Raw genomic sequence first — 13267 nt, forward strand, 5'->3', positions numbered from 1 at the left:
AGAATATTATAAAGTCAACAAAGACGAGACGAGAAGGAGTTTTTTAAGAGATGGCAGTGACCTCACAAAAACATGCAATTCATTAATTTTGTTTGCTTGTTTTGGAGGAAGCTCCTCAATAGAAAAGGGAGGTTACTTTGCCCAGAACATAATAAATAAAGGAGTAGACTTGCAACAAAATAAGCTCTGGTGTCTAACTGAGGCCTGTTTATATGTTGGATCTAAGCCTCAGCCATCTTAAAGTAGCATCAAGACTCAGCACAGAAATACAGTGAGGTCAGACCTTTCAGGTATTTGAAAATGATCAGTACATGTTTGAAACTGCCTGGACTGGCTTTGATGTAAAAGAAGTTGCTGTAGACCAAACAAAGTTATATGCAAACATGAATACACATCTACAACTCTGCAGAGGTTTATTCTGTTTGGAATAGTATCACAACCTCTTTCACCTTTAATCTGACATTCTGATTGGCCAATTTTTTCTTACAATGATTATTTGACGGAGGGAAGTTCACATTTCCTCATCATCAAGCTGTTACAAGTTTGAGGACGCCCTGGACTTAACGCGACAGAAGCGGCTACGCCAGGTTTGACGATCCGCGTTTTTTTTTCCGTGGGAGATACAGCTGGGTGTCATCGGCGTAGCTGCGCAACAAAATGTTATGGATTATGCGGCAGAGTGGGAGTATGAGGAGGAGGAGGATGAGTTGGGTTATTGAGAAAGCTGAATTGGAAAGGTAGGAGTCGAGGCTTTCCAAAGCTGGATTTGGGTCGACAGCATAGAAATCTGGTTTTCCGTGTGCGCAGTGGCAGGGTGAAGCGGCGGGGGTGCTGCCAAGGGTTTATTGATATTTTAAGGTGAAGCAGCGCGGATGAAAATAGTGACTCTGGTTTCAGCTTTGAGTTACGATAATGGTATCTTGCTTCCATAACTGCTGCGGTTTCATAAAATATATTACACAATAATGACAAGCAATAAAAAAACTATATGTTTTTCTACCTGCTGAGCCAGACAAGCACAGCAGGTAGAAAAAGCTGCGGTATGAAAATGTCTTGCATTTGATTCCATACTTGAGATTCTTCTCTTTGTTCACCTAATATCAAATATTACACTGCTGACATTGAGACGATGACACCGAAAGACTGGAAACATCTGTAATCTTCTATCAACGTGTCCTCAACAACAGAAGTATGCTTGTGTGTGTATATATGTGTCTATATGTGTGTGTGTGTGTGTGTGTGTGCGAGGCAGCGATCTGTGCTTTTGTGTGTGCATTTGTGGGCGTAACAAAGCTAATCCTCCGTGTGTGTGCGTGTCTGAGAGCAAATATCCAAAAGACGAGATGCACCTGCTGCCGGGTAATTCCTCCAGTGTGTGTGTGTGTGTGTGTGTGTGTGTGTGTATGTGTTGATGCCCTCTTATTATCTTGCTTTTCTTCCTTTCAAATCTGCCTCTTGTTGATTTGATGAAAGCTCGATCACTCGGACACGATCAATAGCTTCGGCACATTTGTATCTTCGGACAGTCCACTCATATTAAGTCACTGTAAACCTATGTATGAATAACAATGCTGCATCTTTGTTTGCTCTATTTTGCTGAATATGTCTGATTGTTGTGTTGACTGCTCATTTTATTACTCTCTATCTGCCTCTTTTGCTCCATAGCCAAAGCAAGCAAAGTTCTCAACAGACATTATTAAAATTTCATCTGAATTTAACTGATCTATTAAGGGGCCACAATCGTGATGCTGCACGTTATGAAAAGAAATGAACTGCAGACAAATGTGAATGGATGCAAGGATCAAATAATTAAACAGTACCGCTGCGACTAACATGAACTGGGTTTGGGTTGGAGGAAGATGGAAGGATCTTTCAGTAAAGACGATCTTGAAAGACATCAATGTCAGAGGACTCTTAAGTCGTTAGTATGCCTCAAACAAAGTGCTTGTTGGATCGTTCAGCAGCATCTGAAACACCCTCCTACCCCTCCAACAGGGGAATCCACAGGGGCAACAATCAATTGAATGCCCTCAAGGAAAAGCCGTTCAAAACTGAGTGCCATTATCCCCATTTGTGGATTGATTGTGTCTGTTCCCTCTCTATGACATACCCGATCGCCAGCCAAGGGCATTGAAATTGGTTAATTTTACACTTAATGACAGTGTTTGCCAACACCAGTCCTTGCTTCCTAGAATATCTGAGCTTGGCAATCATGGTATGGTCGAGGTGAGGGAAAGATTGTGGTTGAGGCAAATAAGCGACAGTAAAAATGAATAGTTACAACATTTTAGGAACTTATTTGCTTTTTTGCAGACCGTTTGAAAAGAAAATTCACACCACCCGAATGTCAAGCTACAGTCAGGAGATGATTAGCCTAGCTTAGCATACCAGACTGGAAGCAAGGGGAGCAACGAGTATGGCTCTGTCCAAAAGATAACACAGTCCACCTACATAGACGTCTAAAGGTCATGACTGCACGTTATATTGTATATAACCCATGGATAATGTGGTCCATGTACTATAGCCAAAGTTAAACCCACTATGGTGTCAACCATTCGTATGTGGACTGCGATATTAAAGCCCTGCTTTACTGTCAATTTTATTCTAAATAGGACAAGGATTTACAAAATGAACATCATGCTGTAATGAAGAAGACTTGAAACTTGTGTAGTAGACTTTCTGCGGGCTGGTGCCCCACCTCATACAGCTGGTGCCTTTTTTATTTATTTTTTTGCCCCTGCCCCGCAAATATCCTTAGTCTGTCACTGGTGTCTACATCTATTACTGACCACATCCTGTCATTTCATCATGGTTACAATTATGTCTGGGAACAATAGGTTAAATAACCAGGAGCAGAGCGAATACTGTAATATTTATCCTGTCCAAATACACCTGTCAGACACTGACCACCTGATTTTCTGTTAGTTATTTGCTGCTAGCAGTGTTACATTTTCACTATCACACCTGATATGAATCTAGGACATCATGTGTTCAAAACTACCCCTCCAAAAAAAGTTATCCGGTGCTATGGACTTATATAAACACTGGCACGACGTGAACGCAATTATTACACTCTCAGGAATAACCACGGATGCTTCTGCCTTGTGTTAAATGGTCCAACTCGCTTTTCCAGGTATATCCGAACACCTCGTTCCCTTTCATCGCGGCTGGCAAACCTGCCCGCTATCACATAATTAAATAAGATTTATATCATCACATAGAATAATTCTGTGTGGGCTGATGATGGTGAACGTCGCTATGGCCAAGCCCCCCCCCCCACCAACTCTCTCTCTCTTTTTTTTTTTGCACCAGCCCACTCACACAGTAATTGAGAAACTGGCATAACTGAATATACAGGGAAAAAACGGGAAAAAAGTGGTGTGGGTGTGAAGATGTCCACAGTTGAGTGGCCAAATGCAACCCACTCTAACAGCCAATGGTGAGAGTACTTATCAATAAATTTCAATGGACGTTTGTCACACAGGTATAATTGACTTTGCATCACAATGGAGTCAGATTTACATATATGATGAAAGATTGATGATAGCGTTTCACTACACATTTCCATTCATTTCCATTTAGCAGCATAGAGTGACATCGTTTTCATTTTTTTTTTTGTACCTTTTGCCACAAAACATTCATGATATCATAAACAAAGAAGGCAAGGTGGTGACAGTGATTTAAATTATCTGCTCTTCAGTGGATTAATAGGCTTAGCTCTTTGCTAATGAGGGAGGGAAGGCCTCACAGTAGCTTACATCACAGCTTCAAACAGCCCTAATGGAAAAAAAAGTACATTTAAATGCCAATGTAACTTCACAGAACGTGAATAACTGTGCTGAGAAAAGGTGTTTCCACCCTTCCTTCCTGATTTCATCGAACTAATTTGGTAGCTCAAAAAGCCTCCGCCAACGCTGAACAACTCTCCAACTTACACCCGAAAAAAATCGCTCCTAACACTTCCGCCTTGAGTTAAACTCGCTTCATGGCCTTTGCAAACTTATCCCAAACTTTTGGAATCGACTTGCTAGTTTTATAATTACAGCTACAAGGTGATAATCATCTAGTGGCAGAAATCCCAGATCTGGACCACCACCAAAGGCGAATCAATTGTTGCCGAGACCAAAGCCAATCTGTCCACCGATATTCACTGAAAGGCGTTCATACAGTTTGAGAAATAACAACCTTTCAGTGCGGACAGAAGAGCTCATTTTGCTGTTGATCCTCAGTTTAATATACGATAAAATCTGCAAACCTGTGGCTCCGCTTTTAGAAGCGCGATGATGCGCGAGAAGGTGAGCTGCGTGCAGGTGAACCGGGCCGAGGTTCCCCTCTGGCATCCATAAAGCATCACACACTCTAATCTGAAATGCAAAGAGGCTGAGAACAGATGAACCGAAGTGAAGTTTGAGGTGCCAGGAATCTACAAAATGTTTGACTGGAAACTAAAAAAAGACTGCTTTAGTAGATGTGATCCAAACATGTTTTTCGCCAGCTGGAAAGAAGCGGCCACAAAGAGGACAGGCGGTTGATATTCTCCCTGCAATGACTGAAAAGTGCCTAAATTTGGGCTTTCACATGACTGTGTGGAAGTGTGGGTAAATACGAAGCAAACTATAGAAAACGATGGGGACATTTTTGGCAGATTCCTTCGGCTGACTCCGTCGCCCCCTGCATTGATCTGTGACAAGATATCCGCCGCTGTTCGGGCTGCTCATGCCGTGTGTTCAAGGCATTATGGGGATGTTGTACGGATGGAGCACAGGGCTGATGGAAGACAGTCGCAATCGCCCTCTTCTCATTAGACGCAGGGCTGTCTGTGCTCATTAGGCCGGCAGCAGCGCAGCGGGGATCTATTCTCCTGAGGTGACCAAAGGTGCTTACACAGACCTTCCAAGTCTCAGTAATGATGCCCCAGACCTGTCACTCTTGTCACACGACTGACATGACCTTTTTCTGGCTCGTGCGCCGAAAGGTAAAAAAATGAAAAATAAAAATCCTAATTTCACACGGTGAGGCAAGAGACGTCCTCTTTCGCCCACCCGGAATTTTAAGAATCCGCCCGTTTCTTTTTAACACCGTTGAACTTTCCACTAAATTCAACAAAGATTATTTCCTGCGAATATATCGGCGAATTTAAGTGATTGCGATTCAGGGTTTTAATCCGAGCACAAAAGCCAGACCTTGCCATTAAGACCTATGAAACGTGGGCATGCTGAGCCGCGACGGAGCGGCTGAATAGATGTCTGGGAGCAATCAATGAAAGATGGCTGATCAATGGCCGCAAAATGAAATGGGAGATGAAAAGATGTCTTTTAAGGCTCATGAAAGGGGGACTTGTCGGAGGGCGTTTTGTTCTGCTTTCCATTTCTAACCTCAATCTTCTGAACACGGCGCGCATGAAAGGGAGAAACGGTTACACTGTAGCACACTGTGGCTTTATTCCACTGATGTCAAGAGCCATTAGGGCTTCCTCTTCATTGAATGCTCAACAGTGTTTTGTTTATACACGGATTAATATGCTGACACTGGAAAATCTTAATGATACTAAAAAATAGATAAGATTACATCACTCCTAAATTGCATTAGGCAGTGACGGCGTGTAAATGACGCGGTCACATCCAGGCCTCACAGGAGCCTTTTCCAAACAAAGCCTGATTGTAATGGGCCACATGAAGCGCCAATTTAGCCCCACACGAGCTCCAACATACAAATGAGAGCGAGCCACAGCGAAGACATACATTAATCCTAGCCAGATTGGGGACTGTATGAATTATACTAAGAACCTTATCTGTTATTTCCCCTGATCTCCTGCTGGGTGAATTGATTGCGTTTTTTGGTCTTAATCCGCAGCATGCCTCGCATCTTGGGAGACAACCAGGGAGCCATCTTGAATAAATAGAATTTGGACTTGACAAAAGCCACCTCCAGCTGAGCAATGAGAAAGCATCCTTTTTACCAGCGCACATCCCCTACTACGCCGAATGACATTAGGAAATGGCCAGCCGCGGTTTACATGGCACTGCTGTATTGATTTTCTGTTCCTCGCTTCGGCTGCAGTTTCTCTCGGAATATCATTTGCGTGTATGACACTCATCAGGATGGATAAGCCCATTTTAGAAAAACTCCTTCTGTTGCGGCGGTCCTCAAGACGCATCTCTATGCAACCAGAGAGGGTGTTTTAATGAGATTAATTAGATCGCTCATGAGTGATGGTCCTCCACCAATTACCTGGGCCATAATACCGTTTTCCTCCACCCAGGGCGTCGCGCTCCGCCGAGCGGTGCCAGCCTTCTGCGAGCGCGAGGCTGCAGCAGGAAATGATTAATCATCTCATCACCATCCCAAGAGATAATATGACAATAAAGACAAAAGCCTCTCATCGGCTGTAGCTGTTTAAAGCCAAGAACCGCTTCCTAAACGCCGACTCCGGAGTTCAATTAGACGATACGGGTGCATCCTTTTAGAATACAAGCTTTTTTGATGTCGTAACACAACACCACAGAGGTCTGACTGGAGGTCCGCTCCTTTTCCTATAATGAGGTTCTGCAGTTCACATTCCACCCAATGACAGAAAACCAGAGGTGCTTTGGCAAGACAGAGACGGTGCCATGCCTGTTTTTCACTCCTGAAGGAGAGCAGCGGGGTACGACTTCCCTCGTGTCTATTTCCTTTTCCTTGCTGAAGGGCAGGGAGGGTCACAGACACAGAGGGATCACAGTGGAGAGTGTGGCAGCCAGGAATCAAACCACAGCAGGAATCAGCCACGGATTGGAGAGCCGGCGGCAGCATGCAGCGCGCCGTGCAGGCTTTTATTGGCCCTTCTCCATCACACCTGTCACACAAGATTGGGTTTGTAGAAGCGCTTCCTTCAGCTGAAAAGGGCCAAAGTAGATTATGGGGGCAGGCGAGGTTGAAATGGAATAACCAATGGAATGGGGCCAAATATAACGCCTTTCTGTCTGAATGCAAATCATGATTGAATTATGAATAATTTGTACAGTTTACTGTCAAGTTTTGCCTGGTTGGAAGAGCAAACATTTTCATGTCACAGACCCCCAAAAAGACACATTCTGCCTCCATCCTGCGGGGGAGATAATATTGGAAATGAAACCTCTGATAACAACAATCACTCTCATACAAAATGTTACGCCTGTAATTAGAGAAATTCCTATGGAATTGAGTTACAGTGACATTAATCTATTTCTCAATTTGCTGTGGACCCCCAGGGATCCTGTGGAGGGCCCCCAGGGGTCCTCTGACCCACATTGAGAGACGCTGCTGCAGATCTGACAGTAGCATGTCCAGGAAATGTATCGCTCTTCGAACTTTCTTTTCCTCTTCATGCTTTTTGTGACAAGATCAAATCAAAATGTGTTAGTCCAGGGCTGCAATAATGATTATTGTCATTGTCAATTAATCAATTTGGTTTTTTATGGCTATAAACTGCTAGAAAATGGTACAAAAAAGGCAGGAAGAAATGAGAGGAGCAAGGAAACCAGAATATATTCACATTTAAAGAGCTGCAATCTGAAAGTTCAAACGGTAAATGGGAAGCTCCTCTTTCCCACAGAAATCGCTGCCCCTTGAAACGCCTCGTCAGTCATCCTGTCTTTAATTCTGTGACTTTGTGACATCACACCACATCACCATGTCACACATTTGCACAATTTATACAAAAATTAGTGTAATACTTCCCCTTTAAATAAAAAAAAATCTGATTAACCGATTATCAGAATAGTTGGTGATCAATTTATCGTCAAATGTAGTTTTATTATAATACAATCATTTATCATCAGACCAGACTCCATTAGATTTATGTTGTACTTAATCGCAGGTTTACTGCTGTGGTGTTTTTGCACGTCTCTTTAATTCCACTTGCTTAGGTTTTCTTCAGATGGCGCCATTTTCCTTTTCTTTCCTTTTGCTATTGTCTGTGATTTTCTAACTATATGTAATTATTTCCGCCAGATATTGCCCAGGCTAATTTTGGCCATGTGACGTCCGGAGTGTGCTGTGTTGCTATGAAACCTGTTGAAATGTCTCTGCAGCGGTGGCATACAGGCAAAGAAGTTGATTGCACTTGATGGTAAAAGTGAGTTTTGCTCCCGACACCGGCTTTAAAGAAAGAGTCGAGGGTGGGGGTGTTAGACGGAGAGCAAACACGGGAACCTCTGCGGTCGTCCGTCGCTGTTTGAGTCCATCTTTATTACTGTCATCACCTGTGGAGGAAATGTTTTTCCTCTGGGCTGATCGGTTGCCCAACGCAAACATTGTCACGCGGCTGCGGTGCTGCTCTTTACCCAGCAGACCCTTTGGGAAGAACAACGAGACATCTTCATTTTGGGCGCTGCCTCATTATGGCTCCATCTGACAAACACACACACACACACACACACCACTTCCTCTCCCTTCCCATGTACACTTCCTCTGTGCCAAACACACACACGCTTTATTTATGTAACGCACAGAAAGCACACTCGGCTACACTTTTGCACTGTTCCCTTACTCCATCTCCTGCGCGCGCACACACACATGGTTACACACCTTTTGGGTGTAATAAAACAGCAGATCAGAGTCATTGGCTGCTGACAGGGACTGACTCTGAAACCTGCTGTTGTTGGAAGGCTGCCTGGGAGATGTTCATTACTCACAAAGCTTGTCGGTTTGGACAGGAGAGGAACAACGGTCTTATTAAGTGGAGACCTGGAGCAGCCGAAGGGGAAATACACACACACCCACACGCACACCCACACGGGCTCCGAGAAAGTTTGAAGCCGTGGCTCCGACCGAGCGCTCTGATAGGCTGAGAGAAGTTGGGGCTGCCAGAAAAATGTAAAACTTTCCCAGCGACGGTGGAATTTGCTGAGTTCGGAGTTTGATGTTGCTGACAGACAAGACAAATCGTGACATGACGACACCTGCGACGTCAAACAGCCAGGCCTGAGCGCCAAGAGAGGAAGTCAAATTCTGCTGCGGAGGAATGTGACGGCCTCGTTTTCACAGGGAGCCTGCCGGTATTGATTGGAGTTTCTGATGTCTGTCTGGCTCATTGTATAACTCTCACAAGAAGAGATTCAATATTCCCGACATCGCTGAACCTGAAGCCTTGTTTCCATAGTAACTCTGCTCTCCGTCTCTCTAAACATAGCCCTCCTGACTGACTTTAGCCCCGCTCAGATCATCAAGCACAGCTGAAGAGGAGGTAGATGCGTGGACATGGACAATAATGTTCCTGACTTGAGGCGATGAAACGATTTGCTGGCTTGTCAGAACAGCCAACGTCTTGGTGTATTTACAGTCCAAGCCGTGGTTAAAGCACCGGAGGAACAGAAGAAGACAACATGAAACAAAATGAAAATAGGTTTTTATTTCACTGGAGATCGTTTAATACATCTTCCAAAATGGAAGATTTACATGGCGCCACTTGTTGAGGAGCCGCCAACGAGGACACTTGCGCGTTCTGCCCTGGAGTTTTTGATTGCAAAGGCCCCCGGTTCGTCTCTCACCTGCTACTTTTCACCAAGTTTGCACAATCTTAAAATAGCAGCATCTCTCTAAACAACCTGCTCCATTTCCGCCTCGAGCAAAACGGGGCCGTCATAAATCAAAACTACCGCACTTGTGACGGTTCGGGGACGAGAGGGGAGATGGCTGAATTAGCATTTGATGCAGTCTTATGTGTTTTTTTAAAGTAAATCTCTACAGCTGCAAGCAACGGGACACCACTGATTCAATCATTAGGTAAAGGTAGATCTTTAAGTGATGTGAGGGGCAAGCCACCTTTTGAAAGGCACTGCTGATGCTTTAAAGGGGCACTATGTCGTTTTGGAGAAGAAATTCAGAATCATAATATTTACAATATTAAAGAGGGAATAATACAGACTTTTCTCCATATCTGAATAAACAAGCTATTCTCAGTGGAAAATAATCCCCAGAACACTGTATGAAGCAAGAAAGGTGGCAGGGTCCGCCACATATAAATAAAGTAAAACCATATAAAATTGTGTTGTCCTTTAAGGTCAGTTTGTTTATTCAGTCATGAAAACAAAGAGAGTTTGTTTATTTAGTTTGTTCAAGCATAAAAAAAAAATTCTACCCCAAAACTACATAGTGCTCCTTTAACGTAAGTTTTGTCTGTGAAGAATCATGATGCGTCTTCCTCCACGCTGTTACAAATCACATCAGCGAGGATTCAATTTGATTCAGGAAATTCAAACACCCGTGTAACCCTTACTAAACCTCCGCTTCATTTCCTGATGAAGAACCTGCTGATGTCTGACGCAACCTTGGAGGCTGCGGCGCTCTTCCTCATCTGGCTCCGTTCTTTGGCTTGCTGAGCCGTCCTCTGCGGAGAAAAAAAAAAAATTAGAACATGATGTAAGAGTTAAATCTGCAGTCTGCACTCAAAGAGAGAAAGAAAAAAGAAAAAAAACAGATCAATATATTGAGCATCTCTAGATTAAAGTGTCTGAACGGTGGCATAAACAGCGAGAGGATCCCCTTATCGGAGCGCGCAGTTCTCCACATCAGTTTAGATACGTCAACATATGAAGCGTCTCCTTCCAAACTGACACCCACTCTGACAAAAAGGCTTTTTGGCGTGAAAGTAAAGCACATTTTAGGTGACAATGAAAGCTCTATTTTATTTTTGAAACCTCTGCTCTTTTTTTCAGATTTAGAATTGTCTGTGATTATGAAATATTGACTGAAGGAGCTCATGAAGAAAACGTTCCCGAGACAGATGTATAGCCTTTTTGCAACAAATGCTATATATCAATATGTCACGCAGCCACATCATGTGATGATATTACAGGCAATATATAGCTCTGTGAGGGATGGCACGAATTTTGATCAATGTGTTTGACCATGTATCACATTACTGCCACCACATGTGATCCTCAACATGAAGGATGAGGCTTTCTCTTTATATGGGGATAAAGGAGAGGTCCATCCACTGTGCACCTTAAGTGTTAGACAAATTGCTTTTGCCCCTTAAGCCCTTTGGCTCTAAAAGCTGGTGCTGCGGTTGTTACGGGTGCAGCGATGCGGAGTGTGTGCACGTACGGCCTTGTGGCAGACGGTGCAGAGCGTCTGAAGGTTGTCCAGAGAGCACTGTCCTCCTCCGCTGTAGACTGGCCGAATGTGGTCGACCTGCCAGAAATCCCCTTCGACTGGAGCGCGGATCATCTCGTTCAGCTGGAAACACACACAGAAAGGAAAAGCAAAAGCGTCTCAGTACACTGACTACCCTTGGATGCTCTCTCGTACCGCTCTAAATTGCCAAAAACAAGCTGTGATTGCGCCTCCCTCCCAAACCATCCATCTATGCTCAAGTTAATTTTTTTCCAACTGATGCGATATCTTTAGCAAAACTCAGTCTTCTTCTCCGAGAGCTAAAGTGACCTGAATTGTTATTTTACGGCACACACACAGACACACAAACACACAAATACACACACACACAAGCACGCACAAGATCATTCATATTAAACAAATCTCTGCACCGCGGGGGCACTTCTGCAATGCTCTCCAAAATAAAAGAAGATAAAAACAAATAAGTCTCAAGGACTGCACATGACAGTGAGGCACATAAATGACAGAAATCTACAAGAGGAAATAATGAAAGAAAAGTACAGAGAAAGGCCTCTGATAAAGGTTTAAAGTGCTGAGATTAATGTGAGAATCAAACTGATGCCTCAGGTACAGCCATGTAATCCACCAAAAATGTTGCTGGCCTACATAGTGGGCGGCTGTAGGGAAACGTAATGATTGAGTACATGTTAATCTGCCTAACAAAGAAATGAGGTTACATGAGCCACAGGGAATAACATGCTACAGTAGGATACACACGTCTTTCAGCTCTTAACGGCTTTTAAGAATTTAGCTTTCCCTAATCTAGTGAATAACACTGATCAACACTTAAAGGGGCAACATGGAAGAAATTAAAACACAATGTGATCTCTTTGTATATAAAGATATCCACTGAAGTTAGCATGCTAATCAGCTATCCCAGTCCCGACCCAGTCCACAGATCCTGTTCTAGTGGTGTATGCATTAACAGTGCAGTACAAAGAAAACACTTAACATCACACATCTTGTGCACAAAGCATGTTACTAACTAACTGCAAAATGTTAGCATGTTAGCATTCTAAGATTTGATTCAATTCATTTTAATGCTGTTGTGCTCATACTAAAAATGTTAAACCAATGTAGTGCGCATGGTAAACTTCAGCACACTAACATTTTAGCATGGTGATATAAGCTAGCTCAAAGCACCACTGTGTCTAAATACAGCTTAACGGAGGTTTTTACAGCAGCATGTTACTGAGCTCCAGTGGAGCAGTGAGAAAACAGCGGGAACAGAATGACTTGGAACCAGGACCAGTATGTTGCCTGCTGCTGTGGATGTGAACAAAATGTTTTGTTTTAGACCGACAAGAAGTAGAAAACAGATGAAAAGACGAGAAAAGAAGAAAAGAAATAAAGACAGACCAACAGAGAGAATACTGGGCGAGCGAGTTGGAGAGCAAAATATGAGTGAGAGAATTGGAAACAGAGAAAGAGAAGCCTGATGGGAAGAATACAAGGCAAAAACTCAATTTTCCTGCTTTGAGTGCTACTCTGTCGACATTAAGGCAGCGAGCTAGAATTGATCCCAACAGATTTAAAGAACAGGCCTGCTCACAGGGGCAGAGTTCACCTCACACGCACACACACACACACACACACACACACACACACACACACACACACACACACACACACACACACACACACACTCATACTCATACACACACACTCTCTAGTCAATTGAACCTGCTTTTGTGCCAAAACCATGCACCTTGCTACACCAGGCCTCCACTACTACACACTTACACACACTCCAATTCTGCTCCAAGCACAGAAAATCCACACACACAAACATCAAAATACCAATGCACACATGGCCAAATTCTGTTCTACACATACTCGCACACACCAAAAAGACCCCGAGGTACACATAAAGACCCATCTATACATGTGCACACACCAGGAAGCACACACACACACACACACCAGAACCCCCAGTATGAACCAAAGAATGAGCCTATAATCTCAAGGCTCCTCAACCACTGCGGCGTCTTATCGTGTGGCTGAGTTTGTTTCCTCTAAAGCTCGGCACATCGATCGGCGCTGATGCTGCTGCCGGCGGCACTGAGAAGAGGCGTGTGTGTGTGTGTTTGTGTGTGCGCGTCAGGTTGGGTGTGTGTGTGTGTGTGTGTGT

General features: G+C 43.7%; 1 protein-coding gene across 4 annotated transcripts in view; it reads right to left on the minus strand.

The window, feature by feature from the left end:
- Nucleotides 1-9348: 9348 nt before the first annotated feature.
- Nucleotides 9349-13267, minus strand: part of zranb3 (zinc finger, RAN-binding domain containing 3) — an 81856-nt gene continuing 77937 nt past the window's right edge. For all 4 annotated transcript variants that reach the window (XM_037090498.1, XM_037090497.1, XM_037090495.1 and 1 more), the window contains exons 21-22: nt 11068-11199; nt 9349-10348 (exon numbers count right to left, since the gene is read on the minus strand). In XM_037090498.1, the coding sequence (XP_036946393.1) occupies nt 10250-10348; nt 11068-11199 (231 nt within the window). In that variant the 3' untranslated portion in view covers nt 9349-10249. The remainder of the gene's footprint in view (nt 10349-11067; nt 11200-13267) is intronic.

The sequence above is a fragment of the Acanthopagrus latus genome, chromosome 24 (genome assembly GCF_904848185.1).
Source record: "Acanthopagrus latus isolate v.2019 chromosome 24, fAcaLat1.1, whole genome shotgun sequence".
In the NCBI taxonomy this organism is placed as follows: domain Eukaryota; kingdom Metazoa; phylum Chordata; class Actinopteri; order Spariformes; family Sparidae; genus Acanthopagrus; species Acanthopagrus latus.